This window comes from Gallinula chloropus (genome assembly GCF_964237585.1).
Source record: "Gallinula chloropus genome assembly, chromosome: 1".
Taxonomy (NCBI): Eukaryota; Metazoa; Chordata; class Aves; order Gruiformes; family Rallidae; genus Gallinula; species Gallinula chloropus.
In genome coordinates, this window is record NC_140085.1 from 4,408,256 (window position 1) to 4,428,657 (window position 20,402).

At 43.6% G+C, this 20,402-nt stretch overlaps 1 protein-coding gene across 1 annotated transcript in view; it reads right to left on the minus strand.

Annotated features, from left to right (window-relative positions):
* Positions 1-14,626: 14,626 nt before the first annotated feature.
* The window catches only part of PRKCQ (protein kinase C theta), a 47,739-nt gene continuing 41,963 nt past the window's right edge, over positions 14,627-20,402 (minus strand). Inside the window, exons 18-19 of the mRNA XM_084279254.1 lie at positions 17,904-18,032; positions 14,627-16,576 (exon numbers count right to left, since the gene is read on the minus strand). Of these exons, the coding sequence (XP_084135380.1) occupies positions 16,421-16,576; positions 17,904-18,032 (285 nt within the window). The 3' untranslated portion in view covers positions 14,627-16,420. The remainder of the gene's footprint in view (positions 16,577-17,903; positions 18,033-20,402) is intronic.

Below are 20,402 nucleotides of genomic sequence, written 5' to 3' on the forward strand. Positions count from 1 at the left end.
AAGGCTAAAAATCCATACAGTAAAATGTCCCTAAATCACTGCCTGGTAAAAAGTCTCTAGATCTGGACACTGTGGGAGGATGGGAATTTGAAGGGAGTAGTAGTGATTCATTCTGTGATTCTGCCATTTTTTTTCTAATTTAGGGCAAGCCTCTCCATTGTGGTCAACATCAGTTCCTCCCCTGTAAAATGAGGACAGCATCATGCCACCCTTTAGTACACATAGAAGGCTGAGGGAGCTGGGGATGTTTAGCCTGGAGAAGAGGAGGCTGAGGGGAAACCTTCTCACCACCTACAACTACCTGAAGGGAGGTTGTAGAGAGGTGGATGATGGTCTCTTCAGCCAGGTGACAGGAGATGGGACAAGGGGAAATGGCCTCAAGCTGCTCCAGGGCAGGGTTAGATTGGATATTAGTAAAAAAATTTTTACTGGAGGAGTTGTCAGGGCCTGGAACAGGCTGCCCAGGGAGGGGGTTGAGTCACCATCCCTGGATGTGTTTAACAGACAGGTAGATGAGCTACTTAGGGATATGGTTTAGCATAGGATGGGAACAGTTGGACTTGATGATCTTAAAGGTCTTTTCCAACCTTGTGATTCTGTGATAGACTGAGGCTCTTCAGGAAGGAGGTAGTTTTTCATCTGTGCATCGAACGACTTGAACACAAGAGGGCTTTTCTTCTGTGTGAGATTCCTAGATGGTGCTGCAAAATAAATAATCTGCAAGTGTTCTTGTGTTTATGTGCAAAAAACTTTTTATTTGCCTTTTTCGAGGCTGTTTGAGTGTTTGCTGGTGAGAACGTCTGCAGAAAGTTAAGTTGTCAGGAGGATTGGTGAGAATAAATATTCATGAGAGTAGTCTCCTTGCAAACATTTTTTTGTGGCCATCTGTAAAAGCTTTTTATTATTCAAACAATGCTGAGCTTTTTGCAGATAATTTGCCAACAACAAAAAAATAAAAGGGGGGAGGTTTCTCTCCTTTTTTTTTTATATTTTAGAGACAGCTGATGCTGTAGTGGCACAGTCATCATCCCTGGTGTGTGATTTAATATCCACCATGTGGCACAAATAGCCAGGAAGGAGTAACGAGAATACTACTGCCCTGATATCAGAGAGACAGAAATATGTTTACACCAACTATTTTGAATAAAGAACAAATTAGTAAAACTGCCACCTGTTTGTGAATAATTAAGACAAACAAACAAAACAAATAACTTGTTTATAGCAGCAATTGCCTTTAATGTAAGTGTGAGCCTTAGTGTTGGTACACAGCACCCTTCTGCTCAAAAGGAAAATTCTTCATCGTGGGAATTTCCCTCTTTTTTAACATAAATCAGGAATAACATGACTTAACTCTTCCTTTATTGGTCTTTTCATCTAGATAGCTGTTTTTTTTCAGCACGATATTAGCAGAGCATGTCCAAAGAGTTATGGATCTATACTTACAACACCTCCTTTTGAAAGATTTGTCATGTCTCTTTTATAGGAAGGGAAATGTGGTCCAGAGGGAATATTCACCTTTTGTTAAGATCATGTCAGAAAACTCTAGCAAATCTGGAAAATGGAATTTTACCCACATCCCTCTTGTATTGCCATTACCACCAAAAAAACCAACTAACCAACCAACCAACCAACCAACCAACCAACCAACCAACCAACCCAAACAAATAAACCTTTAGGCTTTGGACCTGAAAGGGAGGAGATGTGGGGAGCATTATTCTCCTAAATTTTTTTCCTGTGCAGGGACTTCTCACCATGGTTGGAGACATGTTTGTGCTTCATGAGGTTTATAGATTTGACCCACTTGTGAGTTTTCTCTCTTTTTTTTTTTTCTATTCCATGAATGTTTCATCAAAAATGACTACAACATTTGGTGGGTTGTTAAACTCCTTACTATCCATCAGCAGTGAGTTACACAAGTTATTAATTAATTGCATGCAAAGTTATTTCATTTTTTTAACTGAAATTTGGTTTTTCTTGTGAGAGTGTGCAGGAATTTTTGCTTCACTGCACTGATCTGTGTCCCAGCCTGTCCATATCTCAGATTCCTATGTTGTGGCTTCTGCTGAAAGTCCTGGATCCAGATATTTATCTTTGTATTGAAAGGGTAAATCTGCTTGGAAACCCAGTCTTTAGGATCTCTTACTTTAAATGGGGACTTTCCCACAGCACCTTAAATCTGTAAGAGATTTCAGCTGAAAAGTTCTCAACAGAATCTGTTTGTGGTATTTCAGCTTCTCTGAAAAGAGTTGTTGGAAGCATTCAAAGCATCATAGGAGCAAAACATAGAGTTTCCTTCTAGCTCATTGCATCAGGGTGGGAGGAAAGAGGAGTCTTCTTTATGGTGCCAAGCACCACATCATGGATGAAAGTGTGGGCTCAGAACAAATGGGCAGAATCATTCAGCAGTTTAGGGAATCCCTGCTCTGTTTTGAATCCCTGCTCTGTTCAGGCAGTGATGTCTGGGGAGATGAAGGCAGTATGATTCCAGGGTATTTCCTTCTACAGCAGCAGAGATAAACACTCAAGGGAGGCAATGTCATTCTGGAGGAGGCATCTCCAGTGTTGCAGGGGGAAGAGCCAGCCCTGCTGTCAGTGTGGGTGCATCTGCATGTGTGCATGTCCATGTGCACCTGCTTGAGTGGCTGTGAATGCGTCCATCCTGCTGAAACATCTCTTAGTTATTGGTTGAATTGGAGCTAAAATAGAGTGAAGCAAAAACAACCAGGAATTGGTCCCCAGAAAAATTCTCTTTTCTCCCAAAGGAATAGTCTGCAAGTCCACTTGTCTGTAAAAAATACTGTGATCCCCATCTTGAGCTCTCTCTATCATTTTGAACACTCCTCATGGACTGATTCAATCTCTGATGCAGACTTTCTCCTGGCTCTGATCGATCTGTGTAGATCTAAATCAGAAAAGTATCACATTTACACCTGGGGTAACAGCAACCCAAGCTCAAACCAATTTTTCTTCAGCCAAATCTCCCCCTTGTTGCCTAACCTTAAAATTTGAACCCACCCTTCTGCTTAACACCACCTTTTCAAGTCATGACCATTTGGAGTAGCCAGGTACTGTGTGGATGGAAGGGCAGATGGATTTTGAACACGGACTTGACAATGCTCTCAGTTCAGAATGACTTTATATGTACCAAAAATGAACCTAAACCAATAAGGATATATTTAATCCATGGCTTTATACCATGTCCTGCCTTAGACCCCAATTTGAATGTCACACACAACAGAGTGAGTTTGAGCCCAGGCTGAATTTATGACAAAAAATAAATTTCTCTCCCTACACTGAACAAAAGTAGTTTGTGCTCTGCAGCTCCTGTCCTGCTGCTCTCTCTCCCTCATCAATTCTCTTTTCCCTTTCACACATCAGCTGCAAACATCTTATTTGGCTGGGATGTCGAAGGCAGGCTCATCTCTAGCAGTTCCAGACTGTTAATTCAATCAGCTCTTATATCAGCACTAACATAAGTAAGTGAAAAAGGCTCTTGAATTTCATCATCTCATTAAAAACTCGGATAGATTTCTGGAAGGATTATTTTATTTGCTTCACTAGGTTTTATAAAGGTTTGTACACAGCATTTAAGCTATTATTATTTACTTTTAACAAGCTATTTATGTCCTACTCTCAACTGCATAATCAATACTGCTTTCCCATCTGTTCAGAGAGCCTGACATCAGCAAACTTCAGTTCTCTGCTGACTGAGTAAAAAGGAAGGAATAATTTAAACACAGTGAGTGAATGAGAGAAAAAGAGCCCAAGAAAGAGTGATATGAACTAAATCTCTGTCTCCAAAGATGGCTAGGCATTCAGGAATTGTAGATCCAAGTCCTAAACTCACCGAAGACACTCACTGAGAGCATTGAAGGAAGATGCTATGCCTGGGAGTAGATTCAAGGGATTTCTATCCTTGACAAGAAGAGTATTTTGATAGCCATTGAAGCTACTTCACTGTGTTTTCTTTCAAATTAATTTATTGAGTCTATTGGAGGTTTTTTGACTACACCCTGGAGCAGGCCAAGAGTCCTTAGCTAAGCATTTCCAGCCTCTCTGGCATGCCTAGCACAAAGTAACTTCTGAAACTGTTTTGTCTAGATGAAATCACCACTCTGTACCATCAAAGGTTATAGGAGGCCGAACATCTGCATGTGCAAAGGGATGCAGAAGTACAAATGGGAGATAAGAAGCGAAAAATTTGCAGTCAGTTGCTGCCCAACCATTTTCAAGGCCTTGGGAGATACATGGAAGGGTAGGAACCCAAGGACTCTGGCTTAATTTGCAGTGGTATAAATCTGGAATAACAATGCTGAGGCTTTTGGATGGGGTCACCCAAGGATGGGCTTATTTCTCCTGATAAAGAGATTGCAGGCCTAGAAAATAAGGGATTGGGGTGATCTTGTCAGCCTGTGGGTGTTATGGCCTGAAACAGCCAAAGATAGCAGAATTTACAGCAGCTGGGTTTACCTCACAGCACTTTTGGTGGCTGTTATCTAGCTGTGAGGCTTAGTTGGTCCACATTGCCTGTAAAGCCCATGCAGCCACTCTGCTGCCTCTATAGCTGACAGTTTACTAAGTGCAGGTTGTCATCTTGTTCTGATGTCACCTGGAAGGGGATCCTTCTCTCCTAACTAAGAGTGACTTGACTTTAGGTGTCTACATAGGAGACAACTCTCCTCATCCTGGAACAGTCAGTGGAGACCTTATCAAAACAACTGATGTTACAGGATACATGCTATGCAGGCATGTACTTAAAAACTAATTAACTTGTGTTACAAGTTTCTCTCACAGTCATTATTAGTCCTTAGTGACTGTAGAGGGAGCTGAGGTTGTACTTCTTCAGGGACAAATGTCTTCTTGTGGTTTAACCCCAGCAGACAACTAAGCCCCACACTGACACTTGCTCACACCACCCCCCCCAGCTGGTTGGGGGAGAGAATCAGAAGGGTAAAGGTGAGAAATCTCATGGGTTGAGATAATGACAGTTTATTAATAGAAGCAAAAGCTGTGCACAAGCAAAGCAAACCAAGAAATTCGTTCCCCACTTCCCATGGCAGGCAGGCGTTCAGCCATCTCCAGGACAGCAGGGCTCCATCACGTGTAACAGTGACTTGGGAAGACAAACACCATCACTCAGAATGTGTGCCCCTCTTCCTTCTTACCCCAGCTTTATGTGCTGGGTATGATGCCATATGGTATGGGATATCCCTTTGGTCATTGGGGTCAGCTGTCCTGGCCATGGCCCCTCCCAGCTCTTTGTGCACCCCCAGCCCACTGGCTGGTGGGGTGGTGAGAGAAGCAGAAAAGGCCTTGGCTCTGTGTAAGCACTGCTCAGCAGGAACTAAAACTTCTGCATTATCAACACTGTTTTCAGAACAAACCCAGAACACAGTGCATGAGAGCTACTATAGAGAAAATTAACCCTACCCCAGCCCAAACTAGCACACATCTATACTATATATACTCTTGTACATAGATAAATCACAGATCTGATTTCTGTGGCACTAATTTTCATGTTACCTGGACTGTGTGTCACAGACACAGGCAGTCTTGCCTAACTCTGGGTGTTAGAAACACTTATAGCATCTTAGTTTTACAGGAATGTGGAGAGTGTTTCATTCAACTTGTTGATCTCCTGTTTGGGATGGGGTAAAGCTCCCTCTACATGTGCCTCCACTGACTGCAGGTGGAACCTGCTACCTGACCTGCTAGACTCAACCCTAACATCCTGATAAATAGTTAGATGAGAGAAATGCAGCTTGTGCTATCATGGGGAATGAATTTTAAGGGCATAAAATTAAACTCAGGTCTACAGAGCCTAAAGAAAAGGGATTTGCGTTGCCTGCAGAGTTTCAGTCAAAGAAAAAACACTTTCCAGACTGCTCTTCCAACCTTTCTGTTTTAGTGCTTGGCCAAGGTCACTGTGTTGAAGAAGCATAAGATTAACCCAAAATCTCCAATCAAAGGGAGAGGCAGCTCGTAGAATCATGGAATTGTCATGGCTGGAAGGGACCCTTTCAACATCAAGTCCAACCATCACCCTAACCTGCCAACCACCACTAAAACAGGTTTGCATTTGATTCCCAAATGACTGTAAATCAAGTATCACACTAGAGACACTAAGAGCTATCTACACCTGTGGTAAGACATGGTAAAAAACTGCATCCATCTGAATGCTTAGGTGTTTCTTCCAAAACTGAAGAGTTTGATCGTAATTTCACCAAGATGTCAAGGAAGCAGTTTATATTTCAGGCAGCTACACCATAGGGATCATACTTTGTTGGTTCTCCATACCAAAACCAAATACATCTTTCTTCTTGCAGTGATCCTGTGAAGTCCCAGCCTGCATCTTGAACTTTCCTAGTCACCTTCTCAGCTCTATTTAGACTATATTTTGCCAGACTTTGGGTGCAGGAGATCTTATTCTCCTGTATGTTCCTGGGCTGATAAAGAACCACATCACAGTTCCCAGCTGGTCCATCAAAGACCCTCCATTTGGAATATAGGAAGTGGTTCAAGGTGGTTGTTGCTGTTAAAAATAGTAGCTTGAGCTGATACGGTTGGCTCTCTTTAGTGGTTAATCTACATATATTTGTGTAGGAGTTGCTGGTTTTCAGCTAAGGCATTTAATTGAAATCCTAAGGCAATGGCTCATATTATCAGGTTCAACACATCCTTTTGGCCCTAATATGGCTGTTTAAGCTAAGTCTGCTGTGATCTTTCGTGGAGGATTTTTGTTTACTCCTTTCTATTTAGTCTACCCAAAGAAAGAGAAGAAGCCATATGATTTGGTGTGGAGACAATACAGCATGAAGAAACATCCCATCTGAATTCCAGAATCCCATCTGAATGCAGAACTAAAATGCATTATTAAATTCTAACATCATCTCTTTCAGGAAAGGTCACTTTATGTCACTGCTGACTCCTACCTCGCTATCTCAAAGAGGCCACTGTGGTCTGGGATTTATTATCCCTATGACAGCAGATGTGCTTCATTTTCCCCACTTTGTCAGGTTTTTTTACTCTTTTCATTATGCCTAGGTATGACCAGAACTGACTTGATTTGATGGGTAGATTATTGTTTCTTTTGAATAAGGGTTGATATTCTGTTCCTTTTTCTCCACTAATATGGCCCCATGAAATTTTGAGTGGGAAAGAGGGAGGCAATGAGGGGTTATATCTTGAAGAATTTTACCCTGGTGGAAAATACCAATGATTTTAAATAAATATACTCTCTGAGATACCACATTACCCAGCCGAGCTCATGTACAGCAGAGATAAAATGGCTTTTTTAGAGCTGAATTTTCCTTCCCCACCAGCTGAATGGAATATCAAAGCACACAATTTAAAGTAACTGTTAGAAAAAAAGGTTATACACAATGCTATCAACAGAAAGAAGCTGAAAATTAAATGGAAATGATTACCAGAGAACTAATTTCCTTTGCAACTGGGAGGCTAACAACAATAATAAAAAGAATTTAGAAGTGAAAGCTGAGATTCTCCCTTTGATGTCTGAGTATTTTCTGTTTATGTCCCTTTAAAATAAAGGGCCACACCATAAATTAAATGTAATACTTAATTTTTATTTTCTTTCCACCCCAACAGCATGTTTTCTTCTAGGTAATTTTTAAAATAATGGTTCACCTCTTCAGGTGCTGTATACTGGCAAGTTTTTGTTTAGGCAGTGGAGCAACATAAGTTGAGTGATAGCTGGGTCCTAGAGAGATAGATCACAGTTGCCTCTTGGAACAGAGATTAAGGATTTTTTAAATGTAACAAGAAAATGTAGAATGAGGAAGAGCCTGTGCCCTTAAATATTCCTACAGGTTCTTCTTACACTGAGCATCTTCTATGATACTTAAGTATTTAATGAGTCTTTCAACCCACTTGAGCTTTGAAGGCAACATCACTGCTTTAATGAGAAATCTCAGGCTAAGCAATTGACCATAATCCAGGGTGCTACATACTGGTTACACTGGGGTCTTGGATGGCTTTGAAGACCATCACTCACTACCCACAGTCACCCATGGTTGCAGTTGCACACTGAGCTACGTTGAAGATGGAGAGTCCAACCACACGTACCATGTCAGCATGGACCTATGCTCTGCTCAGGTGGGGCAGATATGGGTAGAGTCTTGCTAGATCCCAACCCACCAGAGGCTTTTCCAGGACCTTACCAAGTATTCCTAAAAGGGCTTGGACTGTGGGAAATTTCTGTGGCTGAGCAGCTGGGGCTTTCTAAACTAAACTGCAGGTAGGCTACTACCAGGCTATATCCAGTGTGAATCTGCTCTTCAATTGGAGTCCAAAATAGAAGAAAGCAAATGCCACTCTTGTCTACAAAAAGGGCAGGAAAGAGGATAAGATGTCTACAGGCTGGTTAGCATCACCTCCATCCCTGAGAAGCTGATGGGTAAAATCCTCTGGGAAGCAGTTTCCAATCTTGTTAAAGACAAGAAGGTGATTAGGAGTAGTTAGTATTGATTTATGAAGGGGTAATCATGTCTGAACAGCTTGCATAAAAACCTTCAACAACAAAATTATTAGGTTGGTGGAACAGTTGATGCTGTTTATCTGGAGTTTAGCAAGACTTTCATCATCGTCCTTAACAGTCCTACAGACAAACTGGTGAAGTCTAGACCAGCTAGGTGGATGGTGAGGGGGACCAGCTCCTTAACCATTCCTAGTTCTAGTTACCAAACCAGGGTGCCACAATAGAGACCTGAGTGCCATGACACTCCCAACAGATTTCTTCAGTGAGACTCTTGGGGAACCAAGCCTCATTCAGAGACATTTTTATATTCTCTATATTTACTCACTGGCATTACTGCATCTACTTGAGAGCAAGACTCCATGGAATCACAGAATCACAGACAGATTGGAAGGCACCCTAAAAACCATCTAGTTACACCCCCCTGCCATAGGCAGGGACACCCTCCACTATCCCAGGGTGCCCAAAGCTCCATCCAATCTGGCCTTGAACCCTGCCAGGGATCCAGGGGCAGCCACAGCTTCTCTAGGCACCCTGTGCCAGGGCCTCTCCACCCTCACAGGGAAGAATTTTTTCCTAATATCTAATCAGAATCTCCCCTCCTTCAGTTCAAACCTGTCACCCCTTGTCCTGTCACTCCCTGCCCTGTCCCACAAGCAGCCACCATGAGGGTGTCGATCCAGGCTGCCTCCCATGGAGCTCACACTGTTGGCTGCCAGCAGCTGCAGATTTCCTCTGACTGTGAGACTGGTGAGCACCACATCAAAGGCTATTTGCTTCTGGTCCTTTTCAGAAACATGAGTCGAGGGGATGGTATTTTTGCAAATGAGAAAACAAAACAAACCAACCTCAAAACAATCGTGTGAGTTGAGCTGTTACACACTGTCTGCACCTCAGGGAGTGACGCAGCTGTTTGAATGCAGATGCCTGCTGTAGGGTGAACTCAGTGACCAGGCTTAATTCAGCTGCTTATGCAGGGGTGTGCACTGCTACTGGAGGTGCTTTGGGGTGATAGGACTGGGGGTATGCCACAGGTTGTATGAGAAAACCATGTCTCGTGGAGATCCTCTAGGATAGAATCATAAAATCATAAAATCATAGAATCATTGAGGTTGGAAGAGACCTTCAAGAACATCAAGTCCAATCACCACCTAACCCTGCTTAGTCTACCTCTAGTCCATGTTCTCATGCACAACATCTACACGCCTTTCAAATACCTCCACGGATGGTGACTCCACCACCTCCCTGGGCAGCCTGTTGCAACACTTGACTACTCCTTCAGTGAAGAAATTCTTCTTAATATCTAACCTAGATCTCCCCTGGTGCAATTTGAAACTATTTCCTCTTGTCCTATCACTTGTTGTGGGAGAGAAGAGACTGAACCCCATCTCTACGCCCTCCTTGCAGGTAGTTGTAGAGAGCGAGAAGGTCTCCTCTCAGCCTCCTTTTCTTAAGACTAAAAAGTCCCAGCTCCCTCAGCCACTCCTCATAGGATTTGTGCTCCAAACCCTTGATCAGATTCATCGCCCTTCTCTGGATACGCTCCAGCATCTCAACATCCTTCCTGTAGTGAGGGGCACAAAACTGGACAGTCCTCGAGGTGCAGCCTCACCAGAGCTGAGCACAACAGAACTATCACTTCCCTACTCCTGCTGGTCACACCGTTCCTGACAAAGGCCAGGATGCTGTTGGCCTTCTTGGCCACCTGAGCTCGCTGCTGGCTCATGTTCAGCTGCCTGCCCACTAACACCCCCAGGTCTTTCTCCTCCAGGAAGCTCTCCAGCCACTCTGCCCCAAGCCTGTAGCATTGCCTGGGGTTATTGTGATCAAAGTGCAGGACCTGACACTTGGCCTTGCTGAACTCCATAAAGTTGGCCTCTGCCCGTCAATCCAGGCTGCCCAGGTCCTCTGCAGAGCCTTCCTGCCTTACAGCAGATCAACACTCCCACACAATTTGGTGCTGTCTGAAAACTTACTGAGGATGCACTCAATCCCCTTATCCAGCTCATTAATGAAGATGTTAAAGTGGACTGAGCTCAGCCTTGAGCCCTGGACAACACCACTTGTGACCTGCCACCAGCTGGATTTAACTCTGTTCACCACAACTCTTTGGGCCTGGCTCTTCAGCCAGTTTTTAACCCAGCGAAGAGTATATCCATCTAATCCATGAGTGGCTAGTTCCTCCAGGAGGATGCTGTGAGGAACAGTGTTGAAAGCTTTACTGAAGTCCAGGTAGACAGCATCCACAGCCCTGGCTACCCCAGGATGTCTCAGTGATGCTAGGTGATGAGATGTAAACAGCTAAACTTCATTCCTATGCATTACAACAGCTGAATTCAACTATTTTAACTGAGACCTGAATCCTGTTTGAGGACAGAAAACCTTGGATTTCTGGAGGAGATTTAGGATAGGAGTGTCTACTCTGCATCATGTAGGAAGCTAGATTAGAGCCCTTTCATCCGTTCTAGGCTCAGGCTGTCCCTGAGAAAAGCAGCTCTAGGGTGGTACTGGTGCAGAAAAACAGCAGAGTTGCAACTGAAACCATTGAATGATGGGAAGTGTTGTGTAAGATTATACCAACCTGTACCTCTCCTTTCTTCCCTACTTTCCTTTTCTGTTCTTGTTTCACCTCCCACAACTCAATGTTGGGTTTTTTTGGGGTTGTTTCACTTTCCTCACATTTTTAAGTTACTTCACAACCTCGTGTATACAAACGTTAAGGTAATACAGAGGATAAAGGACTGCATTGTGCCTGTTACCAAACAGTAGACTGGACCCCAGCACATCAGGTAGTCTCTGGCTTGTAGGTACAGACCCACTGGCTTGCAACTAGTGCCAGTCAAAGACCCAGAAATTCGTTAATTTTTGTATTTCACCAGTTCTGCATGAGCTGTCTTGGTTGGTGTGATAAAGCGAAGATAAAACTTCTTTGAAAGCAAGGAAGGTAGATAAGACTGATTATGATCTTAGCTGCTGTAGGTGATACACTAGCTGAGTTGGCATCTCTTGGGGTGAGAGAGCAGTTTAGATCCTAGTTGTGATCTTTTGCTGGGGTTCTAAGGTACAAATACAGTAGTAAGTACAAGTGCAAGTACTAGTTGCAGTACTATTTGGAGCTGTATTGGCAGACAGGGACTTTTGGTGATGTCTCTACTGCAAGATGTGTCTGGCAACCACTGGGCAAAGTTGTCTTTCCTGTCTGCATGGGCAGGAAAGAGCATGGTGGGGTGCAGGATGGTGCTAGGTCTTCCCTATGGGATAGGTAATCATACCCCTGGGCTGCATGCTGAGGAGCAACCAGCCTCCTCTGGAAGAACCTTGGAGGTCTTTGCAGGTCTGTTGGTCACTGGTGACTCCCACTTGTCCTGACCTGATTATCAGCCTGAGGTTTAGTTTGGTGAATGCCAACAAGCAGGAATTTGTGCATCTGTCGAGTAGAGCAGCAATGCTGGGGAAGGAGCAGTTGGCTGGTGAGGACTGACAAAACTTGAGCTGAAGCAGGTGGTGCTGGAGGTCAGACCTTGATGTTTGCAGGTGCCATGCTCCTACAGCAGTGCTGTGAACCCACAGCAAGAACAGGATTGGCCCTTCAGTGAATGAGTAACTAAAGCTGGCAAGCCCCATCTACTACACTGTAAAATAAACATTTTATGGAGGAGTGGAAAGGAAACAAAAATAAAATGAAGACAAGACAAGATGGGTCTGTAGGTGCCAGGTTCAGCCAAGGCAAAGGAGCATCTCTGTGAGTACCTGGGCTCCTGCTCATTTCCGTGCGGGTGTTTGGCTTTTCAGCCCTCACCAGCTCCTATCTCTCAATCGCTGTCACCACAGGAAAACGCTTGCTGCTTACCACGTCACTCCTTGCACACCACAGGCACAGCTGGGAGGGTTTTCAGGCTGTGGCACTGGTGAGACACGAGGCATGTACATTCGTGGTGGCTCATACCCACCTCTCCCTAACTCCCTTCCCCCATCCTCAGTGGGTTTACTTGGTTTTGACGCTGAAGACACCTTACAGAGTGAAGGCAGCACTTCTTCTGGTTTGTACCTAAAGCCCTACAGCAAGCTTAACACCACCTCTGCTCCAGCACTTGCTCAAACGTGCTCCTTTACAAGCCTCTCTTCTGTTCGGCTGCTTTATTTACAGCTGGAGTGCAGAGAGCCCTGCTTCTGGTCAGAGAGGTGTTAAAATGCTGTTGCTCTTCAGTTACTTAACCACAAGAGGTGATTCAGCACGCTGCTTCCTTAGTCTACACACTTGGGGTGCTCCTGCATTGGTGTCGAGCACAAACCACTGTGCCGTTGTGAAGAAAACATCCGTAGCAGCTATTTAGCGTGAGATACTGTCAGCCTTCAGACACTTAGAAATGCAACATCTAGTCAGGATCAGGCCATCCAGACTCCATCCATGGCAAGTGGACAGAGTCAGGCCCTCCCAGGATGTGGCTGGTCCAGCCTCATTCAGGTGTTAAAGGAAGAGGGCCTGAATAACTTAATAGTTAAGACTTCTCCACATAGAATCATGGAATGTGTTAGGTTGGAAGGGACCTTTAAAGGCCATCTAGTCCAATGCCCCTGCAGTAAGCAGGGATATCTTCACTAGATCAGGTTGCTTAGAGCCCCATCAAGCCTGACCTTGAATATCTCCAGGGATGGGGACTCTGGTACCTCTCTGGGCAACCTGTGCCAGTGATCTACCACCCTGATATTGAAGAATTTTTTTCCTAAATCTCCCATTTTCTAGTTTAAAACCATCACCCCTTGTCCTGTTGCTACATGTCCTTGGGAACAGTTCTTCCCCAGCTTTCTTACAGGCACCTTTCAGGTACTGGAAGGCCGCTATAAGGTCTCCCCAGGGCCTTCTCTTCTGCAAGCTGAAGAACCCTCACTCTCTCAGCCTGTCTTTATGTGAGAGGTCTTCACAGAATTATCAAAGAGAGCCCTTTGATAATTTTTGTGGCCTCCTCTGGACGTGCTCCAACAGATCCATGTCCTTGTGTTAAGGGTTAAGCTGGACAAAGTACTCCAGGTGAGGTCTCACTGGAGCAGAGGTGCAGAATCCCCTCTCTTGATCTGCTGGCCACACTGCTTGTGATGCAGTGCAGGATGTTGTTGGCCTTCTGGGCTGCAGCTGCACATTGGTCGCTCATGTCCAGCTTCTCATTCACAAGTTCTCAGGGCTGCTTTCCAGCACATCATTTCCTAACCTGTATGGGTAATGGGGATATTCCTGACCCAGGTGCAGGACTAAAGTTGATCACCATGACTTTTAAATATCATGGAGAGCGGCTTGATAGCTACATCAGCCAATTCCAGATGTCAGGGTTGTTGAAATCCCTCAGCAGGATGAAAGCCTGGGAGCAAGATGCCTCCTGGTGCTAGAGCAAGAAGGCTTCATCAATAGGCTCCCCTTGATCAAGTGGTCTGTAATAGACCCCAACCACAATGCTCTCCTTGTTGTCGTGATCCCTAATTCTTACTCATAAGCTCTCAACCTGCTCCTGACTATTCTTCAGGGACATCTCTTCACACTCTATCAATTTCTTAACGTGGAAGGCAACACCTCTACTTCTCCTTCTTCATCTGTCCCTTCTGTACAGCTTGTAGCTATCAATAGCCACACTCCAGTCATGGGATTCATCCCACCAAGTTTCGGGAATGGTTATCATGTCATAACTTTCTAGCAACATGGTGGCTTGCAGCTCCTCCTGTTTGTTGCCCATGCTGTGTGTGTTTGTGTTAAGGCACTTCAGCTGGGCCAGCAGTCACGTCACCTTCTTAGAGGGATACCCCTTTTTCCCCACAAGGCATTCCATGGAAACTGTTCCTATTATATCAGGGTCTGCAACCCCTTTGAGATACCAGACCCCATTTACAGCTGTGTAAGCTTCTGGTAATGAAAAGACACATCTTACTCTCTTCTTAGGTACTTTTGTACAGCACCAAATCCCTTTTTAAGATACTTGTCTGTGGAGTAGTTGCAGTTGTTCAAATGCTCGCTGATCCTGTGTATTTATGGGTTGAAATTCCCATGGGGAACATCTCCCAGGAAGCGCAGAGCCATGTTAATAGCTTTTCTAAGCACCTCTGCTCTCTGTCCCTGTTTAATCACTTCAATGCCCCTTTTCCAATTGTACACAGCATTTTATTAAACTGTACAAACAGCACTGGCTCTTAAAACATTCATGTTAACCCCTCTAATTAAACGCGATGACCAGCTGCACAAACTGGGAGCACAGATGCCCCCTGTGTTTCTTTCAGCACAAACAAGGATTTCATGAGAGTCAGTGAGCTGAGACCTTTTTTCAGGATGTTCTGCTTTTCCTGTTGATGTTAGGGACTTCTGCTCTTGGTTCTGCAGGACTTGGTGTCTGCATTCACTGTCAGCGGTATCCCAGCACCGTCTGCAAGGTTGCATCCATCCTGTTGGGAGGTCCCAAGTTGACAGCCTGGTCCAGCCGAGCCAGAAAGGCACCTCTGAAGGGGAATCTCATTTTGGTATGACTGACCTTCTGCAGCTTTTCTCCTTCATGGACTGGAGTTGTTGATGCAGTGAAGCTCCAATTGCATACAGTTCGATTAGAGCCCAACACCAACTTGTGTGACTGCCTAAGTCCAAGCTATTACAGAATCCTCAATTTGGGCTCTGACTTAATTTTGACCTGGTATGTAACTGGTGTCTTGGTGATAATCAGTAACTGGGTGGTTCTACATTTCTTCAACCTCAGAAAACAGTGCATTGCTATTTAGGAGGATCCTGTGATGAAAGGATCCCAGAAAAGATTCTGGGTTTTAAACCCTATTTACATTTCCAGAGTGCAAAAGGAAGAACACACCAAAAAACATGTCACAAGGTGAAGGAGACTTCCACTCTCAATGTGCTATCCTGCCCTGCGACCCACTGGTTATTGATCTGTGTCTGCAATGCTTGCTGAAGAGTTGGGATGTCATTTAGAGCACTAGAACGTATGTCAGCCTTTGCAAGGACTGATTACTGCCTTTCAAGGAAAATATGCCAATGTTGTGACTGGAAGGCCAGTTTTATGATGCTTAAACAATGGTTTGAGGAAAACTCCTCCACCTTTCTAGTGCAGTTGTAGGATGAAATGCCAGAAAGCCCAGTCTGTGAGCCTGACACATGTGAAGACAGTTAAAGCTGTAGAACAGGGGCTCTCGAGGCTTTCTGCTGGACTGCATCTTCCCATCCTTCCTGCTCAAGTACTGAGTGTAAACCACTGGTTTTCTGTATTCATCTTGACACATGCCATGGCAACCATCCTTCTTTGGGGTTAAGTCCTTTGCTCTAGGGCCTCTGATTGAGATGTACGGAAGCTGGAATGGGCATATGCAAAGTCTCTTTATCCCAGTGGAGCGAAATTGAATCCTAACACCAGTGAACCCTGTTTTTCAAGTGTGTAGGGAGTTAAGTTACTTCTTTAAAACTCCTGTGCATAGTTCTGTACATGTAAAAGTGGAGGTCACCAAAACACCCAGCCTGAAATCTTCTCAGATGCCCTCAGGCTTTGAGCAAAACACTTGTCCTTCAGAAGAAGGTGAGAATTGTAGAAATGGGCACTGTCATCACTAGAAACTCAAATACATTTGTTTTTTTTTTTTTTTTTTATTACAGAGAAACCATTGGCTGTATGTACTAGTAGTGGGGAACAGGTTTTGGCACCTCCTCATTTTTAGATGCTCTCAACTTCAAGAATATCGGGAAAAGAGAGACCAAAAGATGCCATGAAGGAACTTCTTCATTAATGAAGAGTGGCTGGCATCTGCTACAGACTGTAATAATCTGGAAGCCTCCAGCCATTGTGACAACTTCCACTGATGTGTTTTTCTGGTGGGTTCTTGATAAAAATAACCACGCACAGTCTTCAGTTGACACAGTGTTACTCAAACCATTACAGGGTAAAGCAGATCTCAGGAAAATATCTTCTCCATTTTAGGGTTCACAAAAGAAAAGTTGCTGAACATATTTTGGTCCATGCTGTTAATCAGTGCTCTGTCAGCACAGGACAGTCTAGGTTTTTCATTCAGAAATTCCTTGTCGAAGTTGCTACAGTCACTTGGAGATTTCTTCAAAAAAAAAGTAAAAAAAGAGTGATGTCAAACCACTAATATTCAGATATTTGTTACGAAGATACTAGATTTATCAGGCTGCCTCTTATGGGGTCAGCTCAACTAGCTGGAAGCAAGCTCAGCTCAGCCAGAGAACCTGTAATGCATTTGCTCTTGGCCTTTTGCACAATGATTAGTTACTCCAGCTCAAACGATGCACAGTAACACATCAAACTGCAGTGAACACCTGTCTGAGCTCCGAATATCCAGCAACCAGAGCTAATCACTTGCTTATTACCATACTGAAGTAGTAATAGGACTAAATATTATATAGGAGGCACTGAGCCTATGATCCATTAATTCTGCCAGGCAGGGGTGTTACAGCTGTGTAACATGGCAGAGTGGACCCATCAATTAAATGACTAGTGAAGGACTGTAAAGTGTTATACGCTTGTCAAATTAAATTATATTATTATTATTAATAGGATTTTAATAGCTTAACAGGACTGTTATTGATAGGCAGGAACATCCTGACTCAGCTGACCACCTAGTTACCTAAACTGCTTTTCCTTCTTTACCTTCTGCAGGGCAATGAGAGCAATTCCTACAGAACAGGCTGTTCTTGTGTGAGCGAGGGAATATGTTTTAAGTGCCTTCCTGACCTCTGCTATGGTAACTGAGAAAGTGATGAATTATTCACAATTTCTCAAGCCTGGGCATGCCAGACCTGGGCTTATAGCCACCAGAAAGGAGCAGTCATAATGACCAAGCCAGGCAGCCCAGCCAGTGGAGGTACCTAGTTCACAGTTATCTTTTCAATGACGGGATGTCATCACATATTAGAACTGTAGATAGTTTCAGCTGCTTATGTCTGATGTACACAACATATCAGACAGCCTGTGAACAATTCAATCTGCATTTGGGCATATAAGTAAGAGTCAATACTTTCCATTCTGACTGCACAAGGCCAAGGTACTCCATCTATCTACCTTTACACAGAGATGCTACATGTGCAGAGCAACTCCAGAAGATGACCCTGAAAGTTTGAGGGCATTTTGAAAGCTTTAACTTGATGCCTAAAAATGTTATTCCCCGTGTGAAGCATTTATCCACCTTTAAAATGCTGACTCCATGGATCTAAACAGGATTTGAGGACTCTGACAATAAAGACCCATGTCTGAAGACTTTGGAAAGTGCCCCTAAATAAATGGGTTTATAACATTACTGTGGGTCTTGGCTTTGGTTTACTGCTAGCATGTGCTGGAGAGTTTAGATATTTGGGGAATTAATTGTTCAGGAAAGAAAGACATGAGATGGGTGGATGGGAATGAAGATGCATTCTTACCACTCTTGGTTTGAAAGGAGGCTCCATCCTTCTTTCTTCTAATGCCTCCCAGTTAATTTCCCTGAAAAAGGCATGCTGGCGGATGTTCCCTCTGGCTCCCAGTCTTCTCTCAGGTTCTCTCACGAAAAGCTAGAATGTTGCAAAGAGAGGAATACCTTAGTCTTTCATCAAGAAGAGTGTATTCGTTAGAACAGTCCTACCAAATAGGGCCTCAGACTTCAACCTCAAGCACGGTTGGTGAGAATGTGAAGATTCCTCTAACTTACTACATTTCTGATTGGGGAACAAGTTTAAATTCTTAGCTTTACATGCCAAAACTGAGGGATCTTGGACATATTATTCCTTTGCAGCAAAGAGAGGACAAATTTGCTTCAACAGCAACAACATATGTGCCTGAGCATGCAACTACAGAGGTGAAATGTCTAGATCTCACTTACAAGCTTTTGTCTGGACAATTTCTTGCTACTAGAAATAAAATTAGGGCTGAAATAGAAGCATAATGTATGAAAAAAACTAGTCTGGCCTCTGTGGGGTTACATTCATCTCTAATACCCTTGGACACCTAGAGTGTCAGTATTTGACCCTTTGTAATTAATTAGGACCCAATCATCTGGCCTCCTTTACACACTGAAAGATGGTCTCCACTAACCAGCTTAGATGCTGACAACTGTTTGCTTTGTCAAAAGACCCTCAATTCTGATAGCTTGTGTTTGCTGCTCACTGCAGGCTACAGCTCTGGTGGATGAGTAATTCTGCTGAAGGTAGGAAAAAGCTGGGACTCTTCACCATCAGCTATGTGCAGGTCTGAACCAACATTTGAGTTTAATGTAAATATAGCCTGTTTTCTCATAGATGTTTTTATGGTGATGCAGGAGTCATTTGGCTCTGGAAGTGTTTCTGGGGGAGTTTCAGGAGTGCTAAGCAACTCAGAGCACCTCTTGACGCCTGTGAGCAGGCTGTAGTGCTGAAATATTGCTGTAATGATCGGTGTGAATAGTTTAAAATTTATCTTTACATCTGCAGTAAAATGCTTGGGGCATCCAAGCCAGCTAGGATCCAAGCCAGCTAGCCATCCAAGTACAGCACCAGATCTTAGATCCCTCTAAAATCAATGGAGAGGAATAGTAGCAACACTTTGTAGCAGGTTACCTGAATACAGCCAGTTTGTCGTATTTCAGGAGTAAGGCAAATTTGCAAAAGAATTTTGCTGTTGGAGGTCATCTCTGAATGGACTTGGGTTACATATGATAGAAGTTCCTTGTTACTCTATTTGGCCAATAATGAGCATACAATAGATACCACTCAACAAAGAGCAAATATAAATATCTAATGCCAAAAGTGGCATCAGAAGAATCTGATGTATGGACCATTGAGGGTCTGTTTGAAAAAAATATAAACCAGGCATTAGGTTTTGGTGAACACAATGGGCAAAGCTTCACCAAAGCTGAAGTGTCCTACAGACAACTGATTACACAGCAGTGCAGATTACATAGGTGACACTCTATCCTAATAAGACAGGCACTAAGCACTGTGGAATATGTAACTATCTATAGTCAGTGATGATGAGAGTAGCCCACAATGGAGAAAATGTGGATTTTTTTCTAAGCAAGGAAGTTTGATTGCTATAAAGATGATTATAATTTCTAATCTTGACATAAACACAGGGTTTTTTGTGCAGAAAGATGGCAGCATATGTCCCAGAAACAGAAGTTCAAAATCTCAGTCTGCTATGGTATGTCTTCCTGAACAATTGTTGTTGAATATTTTCATTATTATCATTTTATAGTGATACCTAAACATCTGAGCCCAGATGCTAAAACCATCAATCACCTGTTCTCCATGTTTGTTTTGGGTTGGTTTTGTGTGGAGTACTGTATGTTGCCCTGACACTTTGCAAATTGGAAGTAAAGGTAGGGACTGGGGGTCAAATATGACCAAACTCTAGTGATGATCAAGTTACCTTACATCAGCTGAGCCATTATAACCCTCTGCACATGCTCTCTCACCATGCTCCATCTTGAGGGAAAATGCCTTAGCTTAGATCATGTACAATGTCAGGCCAAAGTCAGTGCCCATTAGATGGAAACAGAAGAGTGCTCTGCTCAGAAAGGACACTGTGCATTGCTATGTAGGAGACTCCAAGGGCCAAAAATCCAGATTACATGGTGCTACTGGCTTGAGTATTTCCACCACTTTAGGACACAGCTCAATCTTTGTTATCCTGCTCTTTAGCTCAGTGCAAAGACACAAATATGCTCTATTGAAAATGATGCTGAACGCCAAAGCAGTCTACCCTAGATGTCCTCTTATCTCTGAAGCACAAGAATGACTTCAAGGTCATAATTATCAAGGATGTTCCATTTGAAACCTGACATATTTCTTAAAGGAGTTAACATGCCTTGAACCTTAGGGATTGCTCTGCAAAGAAAATAATCTCTTCTGGTATCTGCCACCCTACAGGATGTGAGGAGCCATCATCACAACTCAGGAGAAAGAAGA